We start from the raw sequence: 22,788 nt of genomic DNA, 5'->3' as shown, positions 1-22,788 counted from the left end.
CTCACCAGCAATCTGTCAGCTAGCGTCAGAAACAAATAACTTTATACCAAAGTTCCTTTTGGAAACTTGAAGCCTTCATGCCTCGCATCCAGGTCATCATTGACTACCACCCAAATTCAAGTTCTTCCTGTAACTGAGCCTCTCATGCCCATATTATCTCTCTCCTGATGCAGCTTGCCACCATTTCTAAACTTTCCAGAACTATTTATTCCATGGCAAATGAAGTCTCTTATACCTTCATTACTTGACGCTGCCTCTACGTTTCCCCTGAACTCCAGGTCTCCCCGCTGCAGCGACGCCAGTCGCAGGCACCACGGGCTGGGCAAGTGTATTCTAGCTCCCCCAGTGATGCAAAGCCAGTAGTTTTTGGTCATTAGCCTTGTGTGTGAAGACCTCGTTTTTTTCACTGGAGACCACTCGTGCACTACCACCTTCTTCCTCTCCTCAGAAATGATCCCCAGATCCCAAACGTTTGGCACCTGGCTGAGTGTGTGCCTTACTCCTTGTCCTTACACTCCTTGACCTTCCCTCTACTTTAGCTGTTCATGCACCACATCCTGGGTCTCATCAGCATGAACCAGAACACGTCCACCTCAGATATTTCACTTCTGAGAGCAATTCTCCATTCTCCTAGCACTTTCATTCCCTGACTCTAGCTAAAGCAATGATCGGACTTTGCCAACATCTCCTACACCTTGCTTCTCTCAGTTTTGTCCCAATTTTTTTTTTAATTTTTCTGAAGCTGGAAATGGGGAGGCAGTCAGATAGACTCCCGCATGCGCCCGACCGGGATCCACCTGGCATGCCCACCAGGGGGCGATGCTCTGCCCATCCGGGGCGTCGCTCTGTCGCAACCAGAGCCACTCTAGCGCCTGGGGCAGAGGCCAAGGACCCATCCCCAGCGCCTGGGCCATCTTTTTGCTCCAGTGGAGCCTTGGCTGCGGGAGGGGAAGAGAGAGACAGAGAGGAAGGAGGGGGGGTGGAGAAGCAGATGGGCGCTTCTCCTGTGAGCCCTGGCCGGGAATTGAACCCGAGACTCCTGCACGCCAGGCCGACGCTCTACCACTGAGCCAACCGGCCAGGGCCAGTTTTGTCCCAATTTATGAGCCCTCTTCTACCTCTACCTCCTCTTTCTGGCCTGGCCAACATGAGTCGTCATTTTAATCAATCTCCTTAACTCTCTCACACCTTTCTGTTCACCCTGTCCACACCTCAGTCCTGGTCCAGGCAGCTCTATGTCTTCTCTACTCGGGCCTTAAGCTTTAGCCCTTTGAGTGGTGAGTTTTTTTCATGCTCGCTGACCCCCGGGAGTGAGTTTTTTTTCAAAAAATGAAATTAGTTCCAGTTACAGTTTTACTAAATTAAAATCATGTTTGTTTGATAACCAATTCATGGAAACAAGAAGAACATATATTTGCCATTTTTAAATGTTGCCTTACACATTTTTAAAATAAATCGATCATACTCTGGATGGTCAGGAGGCACGAGGACGTACATGAATGTTCGTATTACTCAAAGGGTTAAACTATAAAGCCCTGTTACAGAAAACCATACTACTATGGGAACCGAATGAACTCCAATTCCAATTCCAATAGTCTATTTTAAGACATGATTATGATAGGTCTAAAATAATACGAGGCTCAAAGCTGCCGCCTTCCCCTAGAACAGAGTCTCACTGTTGGAGACGTGAGGTTCACATGAACTGCCGTCTCCATCTCAACAGCTTCCGATTTTACTTATATGCAAAATCATATTTTTGCCTTATTTTTAACTTTTTAACTGAGCAAGTTCACTGAATTTTTTTTCTGGCTTATTTGCTTTAAATAGGAAACTTCAGTAAATTATCAAAGATTCTGCTGAAATAAAATTTTATTATTTATTATCAGATATAGTAAGTTCAAGTCCCACATGTAACTGGCACTGAATTGCTTGCAGCTAAGTAACTGGAAAACACCCAATCCTCATACACTTTTTGCTCCATATATACAAAATAGGTCCAATCTTTATTTCACTTGAATTACAGGGGAAAGTTACTGCCTTCCCATACGGCCAAACCCAGAATGGAGTGGGGCCACCCCCTGGCTCCGGGGAGAAAGGGCAGCCTGCCTTTGCCATCACTCTAAGCCTAAACGGGAAAGAAGAATATGCAAGATTTTTATGTCAAGGGAAAATATTTTCCAGACAAAACCTGGTTTACAGAAAACAATTCTGGGTTATAAAAATACTCAACATTAAGCATTCTTAAAAATTGCCTGGTCATGTTAGAAAGCAGATTCTCCAAATGTAATTCCAAGAATCTTGTTTCTACTGGTAATAAAATAAACACTCAAGAGAATCTAACCATTTGGATAAGAGGTCCTCAACCCACTGAATTGGAAATTTGGCTGGTGGCTATACTTTAGAAAAATCATTTTGAGCCTTTTAGAAAAATCATTAAAAAATAATCCAGATGCCCAATATATAAAGTCATTTTTATAACTAAGGATTCTGAACCTTGAGAACAAAGAATTTGGCATTCTGTTCTATTTTTTCTCATATAAGCAAGGTCCAAAACTAAATTAAAAAAAAATAAAGAAAGAAAACTTACCTCAGTCTAAAAGGAAAAACCTGCTACCAACAACAAAACCCTCCGACTCTTTCTTATATTCATCTTTCTTTTCCCCACAATGCCTCTACCCTACACACAACACTGATATTTTACTATATATTTTCCCATCTCCCTCTTGGCAAAGCTCAGACAACATCCAATAAGTGAAAACCTAATAAATGGAACTAAGAGAAGAAGGTGCAGAGGGCTGTAGGAGAGGCTCTGGGTAGGGTTCAAGGGAAAATAGCATCTTCTAAGACACAGGACAGGTGTAGAAGGACATTGGTCTCCAGAGAGTTTCTACCTTCCTCTGGATCAGCCTCAGTGTCTGGCTTAGCAACAGTCTCCCGGTTGCATCAGCGCACCAAGTCTTGCCTTACTCTCACTTCCCGGTTCAGGCTGTTCTTTGCTCCACAGACACTGTAATTGAGATTAGTCTTGACTGATCTCTCCAGACTCAAGACATGCTCTTTCTATTCTATGATCAAACCACATAAACTTCAGATCATGGCAACCACATGCTCCCTTTCTCCTAGGGTCTTCTGTTCTAGTTACTACTCCCCTGGGAACATCCTGCCCACACTCTGCACAACACAGCATGGGTTAGGTGCTCAATCACTAGCTGCTATACAAGAACGGGAGATAGAGAGGGACAGAGGGAGGAAGAATGGAAACACATTTCATGTTTTCATTGGTAAGGATGAATTTCAATCTGTCATGTACAACTTGTCATCTTAGAAAAATGAATGGTTTCCCATGAACCTCACTTTCCAATGATACAGAACAACCTGACCACTATATAAAAGTGCCTAGAGAACACAAGCCCAGTCTACGGCCACACCACCCTGAACGCGCCCGATCTCGTCTGATCTCGGAAGCTAAGCAGGGTCGGGCCTGGTTAGTACTTGGGAGAACACAAGCCCAGAGAACACAAGCCCAGAGACTACTCATTGAGAATCTAATGTCAAGTGGTGAACCTAAGCTTCAACTGAATCATTGACTAAAACAATCCTTATTAATTTGAGGCAGTATAGGAGCTCATAATGTCTTTTCAATGAAGGAAAAGCAGCGACCACATCCCGTCTCACGGCACACTTGGACTTCCTTCACAGCTTATTGCGAGTGACCCACTTACTGCTAAATGAACGGCAACAGCCTCGCTGTGTTGGTCAGCTGAGACTGGAAATGTGAAAGTCCTCTGAGCAAAGTCAATGCCACCAGACAACCGGGCGACAGGAATGCCTTATTTTTACAGATGTTGTCATGGTTCCGGTATGCACTGAGTTTACAGGAACAGCCAACTTCCAAAGTTGAGTCAGCTACTCCTAAAAAGACAACTCACATTTTTAAAAAATATATATATGCATTTCATTATTCTATGTAAGACAAATAATAAAATTTTTATTTTTAAATTTTTAAGTAATCATAATACATTGAAAAGATTAAAAAGTTTAAATCAAGTTTACTATTTGATTATCATGCTGAAATAAGTTATACGAGGAAAGACAGGAACCATATGATTTCACTCATATGAGAGATATAAAACAGAAAGCAGCAAACCAACAATCAGAACAAACAAACTCATGGACACAGACACAAGTAACGTGATTACCAGAAGGGGCGGGGGTTCAGGAGAGAATGAAGAGTGTAAAGGGGGTCATACATATGGTGATGAAAAGAGACTGTGGGTAGAGAGTACACAGTATAATATACAGATGATGTATTACAGAATTGTAACCAATGTTACTGCAAAAAACTTAATTTCATAAATAAGTAATTTATGTGTGACATCTCTGAACTTAAGAGAACTAAGGTATTTAGTTCAGAACAGGATAAATACAGTGAAGAATTTGGAACCAGGGGAACTCAAACCAAAGGAAGGCAAGCCATTAGGTGAACTCCCTGGTCCCACTGGTGAACAAGCTTAGGCAGAAAGAGGCGCTGTGACTCGGCCAGGGTCTCACAGCACACTAGCAGGAAGCCCAGGGTATGAACTTAGGCGTCCTAAATCCCAGTTCAAAGTCTACAAAAAGAGAGCGAAATTTCTCCTACATATTTTATTTTATTTTATTTTATTTTATTTTATTTTATTTTATTTTATTTATTTATTTTTCTGAAGCGAGAAGCAGGGAGGCAGAGAGACCGACTCCCGCATGTGCCCAAACGGGATCCACCTGGCATGCCCCCAGGGGGCTCTGCCCATCTGGGGCGTTGCTCTGTTGTAACTGGAACCATTCTAGCGCCTGAGGCAGAGGCCATGGAGCCATTCTCAGTGCCCAGGCCAACTTTGCTCCAATGGAGCCTTGGCTGTGGGAGGGGAAGAGAGAGACAGAGAGGAAGGAGAGGGGGAAGGGTGGAGAAGCAGATGGTTGCTTCTCCTGTGTGCTCTGGCCGGGAATCAAACCCGGGACTTCCACACACCAGGCCAATGCTCTACCATTGAGCGAACCAGCCAGGGCTCTCCTACATACTTAAAAAAGAAAGTTATCCTTACAACTTGGACTAATTGTGTCTGTCGCCACAGTGGGTGTGTCCTCTTAGGGCACTGCCTGCTGGGAAAATGGCTTCACACATAGAGGTCACAAAAGAGCATCACCTAGTTTGCACAGCCCCTAACATCAAGGCCCTTCCCACTGGAGTTTCTCAGTCTCTATATTGGCAAGGCAGCTGATATACAGAATGCTGCATATTTGCAGAGGAACACATACCCCTGGATCTCTCCTGTGAAGTGAGTATCAGGGTTCATAGAAATTTTCTTCCCTAGACTAGACACACTACCCTAACCAATAGCCTTTGCTCCCAGAGACTAGCAGGTTTGCATCTGGGATTCCATTTTCTTCTTTCCTCATTGCAGAGCAGTTATCCACAATGCCTCTTAAATGTATCAGTACTAAGGTGTAAATAACCATTATCAGCTTTAGGAATTGGTTTCCCCCAAGGGTTATTTATTTTCCAATAGGCTGACAAAATTTTAAGGAAATTATGGAATTAGAGGAATATACTGTCCGAAACATAATAGGTCTTCAGTAAACATACTGCTCACAAAAATTAGGGGATATTCCCCGTGTACTAAAATTAATTCAAAATGGATCAAAGACCTAAATATAAGACCTGAAACAATAAAGTACATAGAAGAAGACATAGGTACTAAACTCATGGACCTGGGTTTTAAAGAACATTTTATGAACTTGACTCCAATGGCAAGAGAAGTGAAGGCAAAGATAAATGAATGGGACTACATCAGAATAAAAAGTTTTTGCTCAGCAAGAGAAACTGATATAAAAATAAACAGACAGCCAACTAAATGGGAAATGATATTTTCAAACAACAGCTCAGATAAGGGCCTAATTTCCAAAATTTACAAAGAACTCATAAAACTCAACAACAAACAAACAAACAATCCAATAAAAAAATGGGAAGAAGACATGAATAGACACTTCTCCCAGGAAGAGATACAAATGGCCAACAGATATATGAAAAAATGCTCAGCTTCATTAGTTATTAGGGAAATGCAAATCAAAACTACAATGAGATACCACCTCACTCCTGTTAGATTAGCTATGATCAACAAGACGGGTAATAGCAAATGTTGGAGAGGCTGTGGAGAAAAAGGAACCCTCATTCACTGTTGGTGGGACTGTAAAGTAGTACAACCATTATGGAGGAAAGTATGGTGGTTCCTCAAAAAACTGCAAATAGAACTACCTTATGACCCAGCAATCCCTCTACTGGGTATATACCCCAAAACCTCAGAAACATTGATACGTGAAGACACATGTAGCCCCATGTTCATTGCAGCACTGTTCACAGTGGCCAAGACATGGAAACAACCAAAAAGCCCTTCAATAGAAGACTGGATAAAGAAGATGTGGCACATATACACTATGGAATACTACTCAGCCATAAGAAACGATGACATCAGATCATTTACAGCAAAATGGTGGGATCTTGATAACATTATAAGGAGTGAAATAAGTAAATCAGAAAAAAACAAGAACTACATGATTCCATACATTGGTGGAACATAAAAATGAGACTAAGAGACATGGACAAGAGTGTGGTGGTTACCAGGGGTGGGGGGAGGGTGAACAGGGGGAGAGTTAGGGGGAGGGGGAGGGGCACAGAGAACTAGATAGAGGGTGGCGAAGGACAATCTGACTTTGGGCGAGGGGTATGCAACATAATTTAATGACAAAATAACCTAGACATGTTTTCTTTGAATATATGTACCCTGATTTATTGATGTCATCCCATTACCATTAATAAAAATTTATTTAAAAAAAAAAAAATTAGGGGATATTTCAAAATGAATATGAAGCTATAAAATATCCCCTAATTTTTATGAGCAGTATATATGCTCAAGAAATAGCGAGAGAATGAGTCGAGTTGGGGGTACGAAAGACAGCAGCCTGTTCTGCTTATGCAGAATGATTTTGTCCAAAGGAAAAACATGCTTGTTAAAAACTGTGAAAACTTATAGAGTTCTTCTACTCAGTGGATGATTACAAATTTTTTCTTTTCTACAAGAGCAAAAGATAGTAATAAAAGTCATGGAGTGCTCGTAGTCTACTTAGTCTTCTTCAAATATATCACTTCACTTAATCTCAAAAGCAGAAGCAACCCTATTTTACAGATGTGCGAAGTAAGACAGGTTAAATTTAAGTATTCTGACTCAACAGTCATAAGTTCTCTTTCCTCTGCTACTCTAAATCTATAGTGACTCTACAACGTGCCAGAAAGAGCTTTATCTATCAATGAACCAACTCAGCCTGACCAGGCGGTGGCGCAGTAGATAGAGCATCGGACTGGGATGTGGAGGACCAGGTTCAAAACCACGAGGTCACTGGCTTAAGCAAGGAGTCACTAGCTCTGCTGTAGCCCCCAGTAAGACACATATGAGAAAGCAATCAATGAACAACTAAGGTGCCACAACAAAGAATTGATGCTTCTTATCTCTCTGGCTTCCTGTCTGTCTGTCCCTATCTGTCCCTTTCTGACTCTGTCAAAACAAAAAATGAACCAATTCATTTTACAGAAAAAAAACTGATGTAATGAACACACAGTACATAAAGAAATAATAGCTAGTGAACTGTTCTTTCCTACAAAAAACAAAATCCCTATTGGTTTAGCCATTTGACACAAGAGTGTTATCAAAGGAAATTCAGCCCTGGCCAGTTTGATCAGTGGGGGAGCATCGGCCTGACATGTGGATGTCCTGAGTTCAATTCTCAGTCAGAGCACCCCGGAGAAGCACATCTACTTCTCCACCCTTCCTGCTCCCCTTCCCTCTCTCTCTCTCTCTCTCTCTTCCTCTCCCACAGCCATGGCTACATTGGTTCAAGCGCAACGGCCCAGGTGCTATGGATAGCTCCATGGAGCCTCCACCTCAGGCACTAAAAAACAGCTTGATTGTAAGCATGGCCCCACATGGGCAGAGCACCAGCCCCAAACAGGGGTTGCCGGGTGGATCCTGGTCAGGGCGCATGTGAGAGTTTGTCTCTATCTTCCCTCCTCTCACTTGGAAAAAATGATAGATGATAGATAGATAGATAGATAGATAGATAGATAGATAGATAGATAGAAATTCCTTCATATATTTTTGTTAACATAAAAAAATAGTTTAGCCCTAGCAGGTTGGCTCAGTGGTAGAGCATCGGCCTGGCATTCAGGAGTCCCGGATTCAATTCACAGCCAGGGCACAGAGGAGAAGAGCCCATCTGCTTCTCCACCCCTCCCCCTCTCCTTCCTCTCTGTCTCTCTCTTCCCCTCCTGCAGCCAAGGCTCCACTGGAGCAAAGTTGGCCCTGGGCACTGAGGATGGCTCCATGGCCTTTGCCTCAGGTGCTAGAGTGGCTCTGGTTGCAACAGAGCAACGCCCCAGATGGGCAGAGCATCTCCTCCTGGTGGGCATGCCAGGTGGATCCTGGTCGGGCGCATGCTGGAGTCTGTCTGACTGCTTCCCCGTTTCCAACTTCAGAAAAATACAAAAAAAAAATAGTTTATACTATTTGAGAATGAAAGCAGCAGGTTGGAAAATGTGTATCTCAAGATTCCCCTACCCCTTAACATAATTATTTCAATACTAAAGTTTAACTTCGGAAGACTGGCACTGAGCTTCTGTGAAGGCTGGTGACCTGTGTTCAATTCCTAACTCAACCACTTACCCTGTGACTTCCCTGGACCTCAGTTTTCTCTCATGTAATATAACTCCTCAAAGATGTTGAGAGACTAAGATGACATGTCCACAGGGTTCAGTATAGTAGTGTCTGCCCCTTGGTGAGCAAAGGTAACTGTAAATATTGTTGCAAAACTCTTTTTTTTTTTTTTGTATTTTTCTGAAGTTGGAAATGGGGAGGCAGTCAGACAAACTCTGCATGCGCCCAACTGGGATCCACCTGGCACACCCACCAGGGGACGATGCTCTGCCCATCTGGGGCATGGCTCTGTTGCAACCAGAGCCATTCTAGCGCCTGAGGCAGAGGCCACAGAGCCATCCCCAGTGCCTGGGCCAACTCTGCTCCAATGGAGACTTGGCTGCAGGAGGAGAAGAGAGGCAGAGAGAAAGGAGAGGAGGAGAGGTGCAGAAGCAGATGGGCTCTTCTGCTGTGTGCCCTGGCCAAGAATCGAACACAGACTCCTGCATGCCAGGCCGACGCTCTACCACTGAGCCAACCGGCCAGGGCTGCAAAACTCTTTTATTCACAATACTTGACTGTAATCAGGCAAAAGCAAGTTTCACATTGACTTCGTCAACACAGGCAAAATTTTCAAGCAAAGATGTTTCCAATGGCAATCTCTTCAAAGATGCTTTAACTATTTTGGCAGAAACAAATGTAATCAACACATTTTTAGTGTTGGTTTGCAAGTTTCAGAAATGTGTTAAAATGATCAACAAAACACTTTTCACTATAAAGATGGCACAAATATTTTGAAAATTCTGTTTGGTTAAAGGCTTCCTCCCTAAAAAGGCTTTCATTATGGAATGAAAGCAAAAAGCTGATATGGTTCAAGCACTAATGCAGTAAATCAACAGCTACCTTTAGCGAATGCCCATTTATTTATTATTCATATATGGGGAAAACTAACCACAGATATAACTACTTTTCTTGTACAGCAAAGGATTTTAAACTTTTACAGGTACTTCATTTAAATGAAAAGATAAATGCAACCCCATGTTCATCGCAGCATTAGTCACAGTGGCCAAGACATGGAAACAACCAAAGTGTCCCTCAATAGAGGATTGGATAAAGCAGATGTGGTGTATATATACAATGGAATACCACTCAGCCGTAAGACATGATGACATACTGCCATTTACGACAACATGAATGGACCCTGAGAACATTATACTAAGTAAAATAAGTAAATCAGAAAAAGCTAAGAATTATAGTATATGATTTCACACTAAGAATTATAGTGGGATATAAAACTGAAACTCATGAACATAGATAAAAGTGATGTGTTTACGGGGGGTGAGGGAGTTAAGAGAGACAAAATATATGGTAACGAAAAATGATCTGACTTTTGAGTGATGGGCATGTAACACAATCAACAGGTCAAATGCTATAAAAATGTTTACCTGAATCCTATATACTCTTATTAGTCAATGTCACCGCATTAGATTTAATTTTCTAAATAAAATAATAATAAATTCAAAATAAGCCAAGGAAGAAAAAAAATTTGTAATAAGTTTTCTTTGAGCAAAAATAAAAGTCAAATACTACTTTTACAAAAAAAGATAGACGCATTATAATGCTGACAGAGGACCCAAATCTATGCAACCATTTTTTTTTTTCTCTTTTTACTTTCTGAAGCTGGAAACGGGGAGAGACAGTCAGACAGACTCCCGCATGCGCCCGACCGGGATCCACCCGGCATGCCCACCAGGGGCGACGCTCTGCCCACTAGGGGGCGATGCTCTGCCCCTCCGGGGCGTCGCTCTGCCACAACCAGAGCCACTCTAGTGCCTGGGACAGAGGCCAAGGAGCCATCCCCAGTGCCCGGGCCATCTTTGCTCCAATGGAGCCTTGGCTGTGGGAGGGGAAGAGAGAGACAGAGAGGAAGGAGGGGAGGGGGTGGAGAAGCAAATGGGCGCCTCTCCCACGCGCCCTGGCCGGGAATCGAACCCGGGTCCCCCGCATGCCAGGCCGACGCTCTACTGCTGAGCAAACCGGCCAGGGCCTATGCAACCATTTTAAACCGTATTTTCACAAACTGGTTATGAAATCCAAATGACTATAAAAAAAATGCACTTTCATTAAAAAAGATAAAATGATTTGGAAACAAATGAGTTAGTCAACTGCAAACCAAATGACATTTATTTTCCAGATCTGCACAGGAGGGAAAGGTGGCGAGCAGGCCCGGGGTGGGGGCCAGACGGTGACACAGGGAGACTTGACTTGGGGTAGTGAACGCACAATGCAATACACAGATGATGTATTGCAGAATTGTGCCCCTGAACCCTGTATAAATTTATTGACCAATGTCACCCCAATAAATTCAATAAAAAAATTTTTAAACAAGACCTGTAGAGCAACGCTACCATACAAAAGGTGAAACACTTAAGATTTTATCCTAGTCCTTCAATTCTACGTAAGATTCTGTACCCTAAAATTCATAAAAGACTTTGTTAAAAAAAATAATAATAAATATTGTATTTCAATGAACTTGAATTTTTATTTCTGTATTTCTTTAAGAGAGAGAGAGAGAGAGAAACAAGAAGGGAGAGAAATGAGAAGTATCAACTAGTAGTTGCATCACCTTAGTTGTTCATTAATTGCTTCTCAAGGCAAGCTAGTGACCCTTTGCTCAAGCCAAAGACCTTGGGCTCAAGCCAGTGACCTTGAGCTTCAAGCCAGCAACCACAGGCTCAAGTCAGCAACCACAGAATAATGTCTATGTCCCTACATGCAAGCCAGCGACCCCACACTCAGGCTGGCGAGCCTGCACTCAAGCCGGCAACCTCAGAGTTTCAAACCTGGGATCTCAGCTCAGCGTACCAGGTCAATGCTGTCTCTACTGCGCCACCCCTAGTCAAGCTCAATGAACTTGAATATTAATGTAGTCTATCATCGTGAGATGGTTCTCCATTTTTTAAAAGTTTTTATCATGTAAAAGTCAATTAACAAAAATACTCAAATCTTTGGCTCTGGTCGCAACAGAGCGATGCCCCAAAGGGGCAGAGTATCGCCCCCTGGTGGGCAGAGCGTCGCCCCCTGGTGACGTGCCAGGTGGATCCCAGTCGGGCGCATGTGGGAGTCTGTCTGACTGTCTCTCCCCGTTTCCAGCTTCAGAAAAATCCAAAAAAACCCCAAAAACTCAAATCTTCATTACTCAGATGCTGACAATATAATCTGTATAATAACCACACTCCTCTTTCTTCTCTCTTTGGCTTCTTTCCTAAACAGGTTACTGCACTATTCACTGTCAATTCACCAGAGGATGAAAAGGAACAGAAAAATAGAATAGTTTTAATTAGTTATTACAGCTACATAGTATGGTGGGAAGTTAAAATTATTCATGACCATCATCTCAGAACCCAACTTTCAGGTGACTTAAGATTACAGCCATGGTCCCTTGTCATTTGCTATGAACAAATAATGAGTTATAATGCATGAAGGAAAGGGCTACATTTTATTTCTCCCAGAGTGCCTACTCTTGGTTCGACATTTAGCAAGTACATAATAAATATTTAGTAAAAAAAAAAATTTAAAAATGGAGGGATGGAAGAGGAAGTGAAAATATTAAATAAATAAAATGTTATGCATTTAGTTTTTTAAATTTATTTTTTTATTTAATGGGTTGACATGGTTCACCAAACTATATAGTTTTCAAGTGTACAACTCAATATAACACCATCTACACGCCACATTATGCCCCTCCACCCTTTTGAAGTCTCCTCTGTCCCCATCCCACCCTCGTTGCCCTCCTGCCCCTACTCTACCCGCCCACTCACTTTACCTCTAGCTATTGCCACTCTGTTGTCTGTATCTATGTGTTACATATACATTGTTTTGGCTAATCTCAAACACATGGGTTCACAAAAATTAAAAACTGAAAAATATATGTGGGAAAAATGCATCATTAAGAGTTCAGCTTGATAGATAATTTGGGGTGAAATCCAAGCTCTTCCACTTACTAGTTGACTGACTCAAGCAAGTTAAGTTTCCTGAGCCTCAATTTCACCCTCTGTAAAATGGAACCATTTCCTTGACTTGCTCTGAAGATTAAATAACACAGTAGTGGAGTGTCTGACATATAGCAGGACTCAACAAATACCATTACTATTAAGGGTAGTATTAAGGTCTAGTCTAATATCCTCTTTTTATAGAAAATAAATCAGAGGCCTAGAGAAATGAATATTGTCCAAGTTACACAGCTCTCTGGGGGTAAAGCTTGGCTAGACCTCATACCTCCTGCCTTCCAGCCCATAATCCACACTGCTTATTAGAAAACCCATGTTGAGAAGAGAAGAAGATGGCAAATACTAAGCTAGAGTGACACTGGTTCTCAAAATTACTGTGTTTTTCAAAAACCTATGAGAGGGTGCCTAAATCATACTCAGTGACCTCTCTTGCCCCAGTAGGAGATATTCTGATCAAGTTAAATCTGAGGTAAAGTGTTTCCAACACTCATACCAGATGATTCCACTGCAGGGACCCTGGGGTCATACTTTGAGAAGCTCTGCTATAGAAGAAGGGTAACAAGCTCCCTGCCCACAGTCATGATGGTTAGAATCACCTGCGGGGCCCCACCTGCTCTCTTACAATACAATCACTGGAGTGGCACTCGGGCATCTGTATTTTTTATAGCTCCTCAGGTGACACTTCCATGTGGTTGTTACATCACCAACGGCCTTTAACCAGAGAGAACAACCATTTGTGCTGAGATCAATCCAACAAAACTAGGATGAGGTAAGACTTGTGAAACTAAAGAAAAAAGAATGCTTTGTGGCCCTGGCCGGTTGGCTCAGTGGTAGAGCGTCGGCCTGGCGTGCGGGGGACCCGGGTTCGATTCCTGGCCAGGGCACATAGGAGAAGCGCCCATTTGCTTCTCCACCCCCACCCCTCCTTCCTCTCTGTCTCTCTCTTCCCCTGCCGCAGCCAAGGCTCTATTGGAGCAAAGATGGCCCGGGCACTGGGGATGGCTCCTTGGCCTCTGCCCCAGGTGCTAGAGTGGCTCTGGTCGCGGCAGAGCGACGCCCCGGAGGGGCAGAGCATCGCCCCCTGGTGGGCAGAGCGTTGCCCCTGGTGGGCGTGCAGGGTGGATCCCGGTCGGGCACATGTGGGAGTCTGTCTGTCTCTCCCCGTTTCCAGCTTCAGAAAAAAAAAAAAAAAGTGCTTTGTGGGAAAAGCTCACGTGTAAAGGAGACTGTGTCACAAGGTATAGGAAGCATGTGAGTCTTAGAGAAATAAGGGATCCCTGAGAAAGTGTACACTGTAAGCTTAGTACTCCCTGTTCCCAAACATGGCCTGCCTTTGCCACCTCTGTGTACAACACTTAACCTTCATAGATGAATATCTACTCCTGTAAACATCAACCCCTGCTCTGACAGCAATCCCTTCCAGAACTGAGACAATTAATCACAGGGGGATGTAGTGGCTGAGTTCAACTCAGCTAAGGCCATCTATTGTGTTGCTTTAAGGACATTATTTAACCTCTCTTAGTTACCATTTCTTCATTCTATAAAAGAGGAACTGAATGTTTCGCCTAGTTCATACAGCTGTTAGAATGATCCAAAAACATAACAGATCTGAAAATATGTTTTCAATGCCAAAGCAACATACAAATCTAAGGAATTCCTTTTTTTAATACCTCCTTACTCCAGTAGGGGTATGCTATGAGATTTCTAGCATTTAGGCACTCAGGGAGGGGCTGGCTGAGCCAACTCCACTGAACCCCTGAGCCTGGACTGCCACTCTAGGTCAGCATATGATTACAAGTAAGGTGACTTAAGAGGAGGTAGGCTGGTCACCTATACCAGGGGTCCCCAAACTTTTTACACAGGGGGCCAGTTCACTGTCCCTCAGACCGTTGGAGGGCTGGACTATAAAAAAAAACTATGAACAAATCCCTATGCACACTGCACATATCTTATTTTAAAGTAAAAAAACAAAACAGGAACAAATACAATATTTAAAATAAAGAATAATTTAAATCAACAAACTGACCAGTATTTCAATGAGAATTATGGGCCTGCTTTTGGCTAATGAGATGGTCAATGTCCGGTTCCATATTTGTCACTGCTAGCTGTAACAAATGATATGACGCGCTTCCGGAGTCGTGACGCGTGTGTCACCGGAAGTAGTACTGTACATGAGCGACACCACACTTTGCCTACGCCACATACAGTCCTACAGGAGCACACTGACCACCAATGAAAGAGGTGCCCCTTCCAGAAGTGCGGCGGGGGCTGGATAAATGGCCTCAGGGGGCTGCATGCGGGCCGTAGTTTTGGGGACCCCTGACCTATACTAAGAAAGACTAATTTCACAGGACCAGTAAGTTCAAGTCAGAGGCTTGAACTAAGTCTCTGGTTAAGGAAAGTTCAAAATCTTGCACACTATTCTAATTGGAAGTTAACTCAAAAGTCATCAAGCCCAACCCTGCATACAAATGTCTCAGAGTAAAAACAGATCAAATAGGATAAGAAAAAGTTCTTGAAGAAACAAAAGGAACAGGAGTTAACAGCCCATTTCTGGGTTGTAATACTAATCAAGTGCTAAAAGCTCTCATTTCCATCTAATTCCCCAATAAAAAATGTAGACTCCAATGCAAAATAAAGAGTTCTGGCCCTAGCCAGGTTGCTCAGTTGGTTAGAGTGTTGCCCTGATATGCCAAGAATGCAGGTTCCATCCCCAGTCAGGGCACATACAAGATCAAACAATGAATGCATCGACCCTGGCTGGTTAACTCAGTGGCAGAGCATAGGCCTGGCGTGCGGGAGTCCTGGGTTCAATTCCCGGCCAGGGCACACAGGAGAAGCGCCCATCTGCTTCTCCATCCCTCCCCCTCTCCTTCCTCTTTGTCTCTCTCTTCCCCTCCCACAGCCAAGGCTCCACTGGAGCAAAGTTGGCCCGGGCTCTGAGGACGGCTCTGTAGCCTCTGCCTCAGGCGCTAGAATGGCTATGATTGCGGCAGAGCAAGGCCCCAGATGGGCAGAGCATCGCCCCCTGGTGGGCATGCCAGGTGGATCCCAGTCGGAAGCATGCGGGAGTCTGTCTGACTGCCACCCTGTTTCCAGCTTCAGAAAAATACAAAAAGTAAAATAAAAAAATAAATGCATCAATAAGTGGAATAAGTCGATGTTTCTCTCTCCCTCGCTGTCTTCTTTCATCTCTCTCTAAAATCAATAAACTTTAAAAATGAAATAAAGAATAAAGAACTCTATGCAAAGTTCGAACCAAAGGTAATGAAACAAACAGAGTCAAAGAGCTGCAAGGTAACACGAAAAATGGCCTAGCCGTGGGCAAACCGTGGCTGGCTCGCGAACCACATACGGCTCTTTGACCCCTTGGGTGTGGCCAGCTTAGGAGTACCCTAATTAAGTTAATAACAATGTGCCTACCTATATAGTGTAAGTTTAAAATATTTGGCTTTCAAAAGAAATTTCAATCATTGTACTGTTGATATTCGGCTCTGCTAACTGAGTTTGCCGACCACTGGCCCTAAGGGCAGTAGCTGGGCTGTCAGTTCTGCCTCTGTCCCGCCCCAAACAGTCTTCATCTGGACTACAGGGAAGTGAGACATCAGACTCCTCAGATAAATAAGGACTATCCCATTCAGCTTTTACCTAGAAGACATGAGACTTTAAGTACCTCTCCATATCACAATTATTTTACCAATTTGGATGGCAGATTTATGACTTATTTTCACAAGCATTTTTCATTAAAGTTTCAAATTTATCAAATGCACAATTAGAGGGGGGGAGGCACTTATGTACCAATGAGGAAACAGAGTTTAAGAGTTTCCATTAATGAAAATATGAAAGGCTTGCTTGAAGCCAAATTATGCAAAAAACAGTTGGAAAACATATGTAAGCAAACCAAGTGGTTCCATTCATAAACATGTGGCAGCCAAGTCCATTCCTCTTGCACTGATCTTTATGTCAGACTGACACTGAAAATGACACAGACTGGATGCTTTCTTTTTAAAATGAAGCCACTGTACAATGAGAATAGAATCGATGACATCACACTGGCAAGGTGCGGTGGTGTGTATAAACACCACCACCTCAGGAGAACCAGCGGGGAAGGCCAACGATGATTGTGCCCACTAGCCCTAATGAAGACCTCATCCTGTCGCTGTGTAAATGATCTCTGCCCTATGATGTAATGGCCTGGCCAAAAGTGTTTAAACAGCACATAGACCACTTATGGCCAGATTTTTTACTAACAGACGAAGTTAGAAATAACTTTAAAAAAAAGCCATCAACTCTCAACTTGGAGAAGAGATTGTTAGGTAATGTAGTTTGTAGGCAAGTAAATAAATATTCACTTATATTTTAAAGACAACTAAAAAACCCCAGAGAAGTAACTTGTCTAAAGCTAAGTATCAGTGTTAGGAATATAGATCTCAACTTAGGGCAGTCTGTGTCATATTCAAATTCCTATGACATGCTGCCCAAATAGTTCTGATTGTAGACAGGAGGTCAAGGAGTAACTCATGTAACAAAGACCCAGAATAGATTAGGGCAATCTTATTTGTGCCTCTCACCCCCAAAATACACACACACACACACACACACACACACATACATACACATACACACACACAGACTTAAAAGCAATTATGTGAGTGTTTCTGTATATAAAAAGTGATAGAGAACTAGAATTTGGCTTTTCAAATTTATTGATCAGTCAGTACTAATAATGGTACTCTATACTCCCTGCACTTGTCATGAAGTTCTTGTCTTGTCATGACTGCTTTCTGATTTAATTTTTACCTACAGTGCTGCTGTTTCCAAGGGCTGTTCCATAGGAAAAGTCAAGAAGCATGAACTAGAGAAATTCAAAAGATGTGCATTCTCTTAAAGGGGTAGTCCAACAACAACAAAAACGCATGTAGGCTTTTGAAATTAAAGTGTGATTAAAGAAAGTGATGTCACGAAAAAATAAAACCACAACAATTAAACCTCAGGCTATAAATTAAATGCACCAAGAACTCCACAGCTTTCACATAAAATAATATGAAAATAACTTTTAAAAAAGACAAATTCCAGAACCTCAGTCAGATGTGAGCACTTGGAGTACTTATTTCCACCTTAAACTCGGGCTCCGCGTCTCACTTACCTCATTTTTGTCTGTGTCCTTGGAAGCAGAGGGCACATTAGTACAGAGGGAATGACATCTCTTTTTTTCAAACTGAAAATGGTGTATTGCATGAGGGCAAAATCTCTCCGTGTTTTGCTTTTCTTGACCACTGCTATCATTTTTTGATGGGTCTTCAGAGAACCCCCCTTTTTCAAGTGATCTCCCTGCACCATTCTGAACAGAACTTAAGCCGGCGGCCTTTCGGAAAGAATAAACACCAGTTTTGCTCTGGAATGTTATTTCTCTCGTGTTGACATGATCTAAATGTTTCTTTCTCTTTACACAATACGAAGTGCTGTCTTTTTCTGAAGTCCTCTCATCCAGTTCACTAACTTTTATTTCTGTTGCACTGTCTTTAGCAGGAGAAATGTTCACAGGGTAACACCAACTGCCGGCAGCACTCGGCAGAAGTTTCTGTTCAACACTGTCAGCTCCGACTTCTGCCTTCCCCTGCGGAAGACCATCTTCCAGGGAGGGGTCCAGGGAAACCGGCTCTTCCCGTACCAGTCCCCTGGGTGAAAGAGCCGGCTGTTCTCTTGAGAGCTGAAGGCTGCTCCTTTTCCTTCCTTCATTTTCACTGTTTGCTTCTACAGGCTCTGTGTCATCTGCAATTTTCTTGATCGGTTTTCTTCTAAAATACTTTCTTCCGGGAGGATATTTATCAGGGCTCAAAGGAGTTTTGGCAGGATCTAAACACAGTTCTTCTTTCTCAGCTCTGACACAGCCACAGACATTCCCCATTTGATTCACAGGAAATCACAGTTCCAGAGATTCACTCATTTCAAAATCCGGGGCTTACTTAGCTCTTCTCCATTAAATCCGAAAATGCCACTCTGCCCTCCAATTCCTCAGACTTTGTGGCCATCCTCCTCAGCATGAGGCCATTTTGCTTATGAGAAAGGCACACGCAAGAAATGCCATGGCACTTTGCCCAGCTGGGTCCCTGTGTCTCATTAGACAGTGTGGCTTATTTCTGCCCACCAATCCTCTTAGACAAACATAACTGCTCACTGCCAAGCGACAGCGCAGATGAGCTCGCAAGGCAAACCCTTAGCTTTATTACACGAGAAGATTCTGACCCTCGCTTTAACTTTCAGTTTTTCGAAATGCAGCTACACCAGCAAAGTTTGCATTAACCTTTGAAACTGTTGGTGGTTCAACAAAGCTGAGTGTAAACAGAAAGCAAATGCCTTTCAGGAGGTACTCAGTAAAGCGCCTTTCAAATTCAGTTTCAGAGTCTCTGCCGTCTGTTTATTTTTCTTAAGAAACACCAACCAATTATGGTACTTGGAAAAAAAAAAACTTTAAAATCTCTGTAAATTACATGAAAACTCTCATTCGAAACAACAGCCATAAAAAATTAACTGGAAAATTTAACAGCTGAAGCAGATAATATAAATGCGAAATGCCTAAAATACTCTATTGTTTCTAAAAATCAAGCTTTTAAAACTGTTTGTAATATTTTTCCTATGACATAAATTTCCAAGCCATTTTCATAATGTGCTCATTAGGATTTTCACGTAAGCAAATTGATAAATTTTATGATTGAAAGCATGAACACTTAGCCAAGAGAAACACTTGCGTGTTCTCATACAGGAATTAAGGCAGTTAAACTTTATATGTAACTTTTATAGTTGTACCCTAGTTAAACATTATGCAGTTTTTCTAGGGCCTTGCTGTAAAAATAATAAGCCAGCATGGAACCCGATTATCTAAGGTGTGCATATTTCTAGCACTGAGTCATAGATATGGTATAAAAGAAATTAGTATGGCATGACTGGACTTACACGTAAGCAGAAATCATCTGACCAATAAAAAGAAGTTGATAATTGCCTTTCTTTATGTAGTGTTTGGACTGATCAAAAGATTTTTCTACATAAGAATATAATTAAACAGCCAAGTTAGCAATGTGTACGTATCTGTCAATGACAGGTCAGCAGGGTAAGACTTTCCTTAGTCATGTAGGACTTCTGTTTAATATCATATGCCGGTTAAAGCCATTTGATTTTTTAAAAGTTTGTTTTCATAAGTATGAAACTTAAAACAAAAGATTAAAATAATTTGATGGGTGAAAAAACACATTTTTAATTGACTATTCTAGAAGAAAAGCTGGTAAAACAAAAGCTTCTGGTCGGTTTGTCTTTAAGTCTCAGTATCACTGATGTCAATAAAGCACTATTTGGGAAAACTGAAAAGGAAGGAAGACCGCCCGGTACCTGCACCAACATGACGGAGGTGCAGCCAGTGATGGGCGCTCCGCCCGCTCCGCCCGCTTCGCCCACCCCGCCTCCAGCCTGCCGCTGGGGGCGCCTGTCTGCTCTCAGGCCATTGCACCCAACCCCCTCTCTCCAGAAGGGCCCAGCGTTAGTCTCCGCCTGGTAGCTGGCAATCATCTGGCAAAGCAAAACTCTAATACCAGTGCAAGTGTCCCTTATTCTCCAACACCTCCCTGATCCTACTGCAACACTCCTTTCTCTACATCCCTATTACTACTGCAACAGAGTCATCACCCCAGATTATAGTCAGTTTTATGAACATCCTCCCAATAGGCAGAACAATATACATCATTATCTTGGTATCTCTGGATCTACCACATGGTAGCTAGTAACATAGGAGTGATGTGTTGATAATATGTACTTTCAAGAAGCCGGACTTAAAAAAAAAAAAAAAAAAGATTTGATGTGTGATGCTCATACAGATAGTTTAAAAATAGACCTGTTTTTTGCCCCAGCCGGTTGGCTCAGTGGTAGAGCATCGGTCTGGCATGTGGAAGTCCTGGGTTCGATTCCCAGTCAGGGCACACAGGAGAAGCACCCATCTGCTTCTCCACCCCTCCCCCTCTCCTTCCTCTCTGTCTCCCTCTTCCCCTCCCACAGCCAAGGCTCCACTGGAAAAAAGTTGGCCTGGGCGCCAAGAATGGGTCCATGACCTCTGCCTCAGATACTAGAATGATTCCGGTTGCAACCAAGCAATGCCACAGATGGGCAGAGCATCACCCCCTAGTGGGCATGCCGGGTGGATCCCGGTCGGGTGCATGTGGGAGTCTGTCTCTCTGCCTCCCTGCTTCTCACTTCAGAAAATACTAATACTAATACTAATAATACTAATAATAATAAATAAAAATAAACTAGTTTTTTGAAATTGCTCTCCCTATTTATGTACAGTATAGAAAGAGAAAAATAAAATAAAAAGCCCAGTCACTTTGAATGAGGATGATTACCACTGCTATAAATAGCATTGTATCTTGGCATAACCAGTAAACTCGTTCTAATCTTAAATTATCATAGCACTAAGAAAAGTCATCCCAGGCCCTGGCCCGCTGGCTCAGTGATAGAGCGTTGGCCCGGTGTATGGATGCCCTGGGTTCAATTCTTGGTCAGAGCACACAGGAAAAGTGACCATCTGCTTTTCCATCTTTCCCTTCCTCCTTCTCTCTCTCTCTTCCCTTCCTGCATCCAGTGGCTCAATTGGTTTGAGTGCATCAGCCCTGGGTGCTGAGGATAGCTTCATGGAGCCTCTGCTTCAAACACTAAAAATAGCTCCACTGTGAGTATGGCCCCAGATGGGCAGAGCATTGGCTCCAGATGGCGGTTGCTAGGTGGATCCTGGTCAGGGTGCATGCCGGAGTCTGTCACTCTATCTCCCCTCCACTCAATTGAATAGAAGGGAAAAAAAGAAAGTCATCTCATCTAAATAAAGGAACATTTCTAGGCCCTGGCTGGTTGGCTCAGCGGTAGAGCGTCGGCCTGGTGTGCGGGGGACCCGGGTTCGATTCCCGGCCAGGGCACATAGGAGAAGCGCCCATTTGCTTCTCCACCCCCCCTCCTTCCTCTCTGTCTCTCTCTTCCCCTCCTGCAGCCAAGGCTCCATTGGAGCAAAGATGGCCCGGGCGCTGGGGATGGCTCCTTGGCCTTTGCCCCAGGCGCTAGAGTGGCTCTGGTCACGGCAGAGCAACGCCCTGGAGGGGCAGAGCATCGCCCCCTGGTGGGCAGAACATTGCCCCTGGTGGGCGTGCCGGGTGGATCCCGGTCGGGCGCATGCGGGAGTCTGTCTGACTGTCTCTCCCCGTTTCCAGCTTCAGAAAAATACAAAAAAAAAAAAAAAGGAACATTTCTGTTTTACCAAAACATTGATGTGTTCATTTTAGATAGATATTGATCTAAATTTTAAAAACTGATGATAATTTAAGTCATTATCTTGTAATTAATTCAGGTCCTGAAATACATTAGATTCTGTACTGCAGGCCACAGGATCAATTAGAACCAAAATATATTTTTGGTTCTTCTGTGGCTCGTCTTCATCTTTCCTCCAGAGACACTGGAACCCTAAAGAGCTTTCTTAATATATAATTCTTTTTTGGATGCCCTTCCTCTTAAATTTCCTCAAAGTTAAGGTCTAAACATACTACTTGCAATTCACAGTCATTCACTGACCTTTTGGACCTTTATAGATTCTGGTTCCTGCTCCAGGAGCTTGGAGTATTTTCTCCATGGTCTCCAATGTCTTCCTTGTATACAACAGTACTGTCCTGTGCTCAGTCTTAAGTTTCTCATGCTCTCTAGTAGCATTTCACACTGCTCACTATTCCTTTCTTCCCTTCCTTTGATTCCATCAGTACTGCATTTCCTTGTTGTTTCACCCATCTCATCCAGTGTTCCTTTTTGGTCTCCCCAAATGGACCTTCTTCCTCCTGCACCCCTAATCCTGGGCCTTTCCCCAAATTTCTGTCCTTTGTTCTTGGCTCTTCACCCTCTAGGCTCGTCTCTTAAACCTTCTAAAGATCCCTTGTCTCCGAGAGATTCTATGGCCACTTGTTACCAGTGACTCCTCAGTTTATCTGTACCGTTGGCTTCTCAGCTCTGCTCTGCTCACAAATCTCCAACTGCTCAGC

At 43.0% G+C, this 22,788-nt stretch overlaps 1 protein-coding gene across 12 annotated transcripts in view; it reads right to left on the bottom strand.

Moving 5' to 3' along the window:
* The window catches only part of DST (dystonin), a 502,743-nt gene that overhangs the window by 215,732 nt on the left and 264,223 nt on the right, over positions 1-22,788 (bottom strand). The window contains exon 1 of one of the 12 annotated variants that reach the window (XM_066359130.1): positions 17,877-18,936. The exons of the other annotated variants lie outside the window; for them this stretch is intronic. Coding sequence (XP_066215227.1) covers positions 17,877-18,638 — 762 coding nt within the window. The 5' untranslated portion in view covers positions 18,639-18,936. Of the gene's footprint in view, positions 1-17,876; positions 18,937-22,788 lie in introns of those variants that run through there. 12 annotated transcript variants of the gene reach the window in all.

This window comes from Saccopteryx leptura, chromosome 1 (assembly GCF_036850995.1).
Source record: "Saccopteryx leptura isolate mSacLep1 chromosome 1, mSacLep1_pri_phased_curated, whole genome shotgun sequence".
NCBI classification, from domain to species: Eukaryota; Metazoa; Chordata; class Mammalia; order Chiroptera; family Emballonuridae; genus Saccopteryx; species Saccopteryx leptura.
This window is presented reverse-complemented; position numbering and strand designations above follow the sequence as displayed.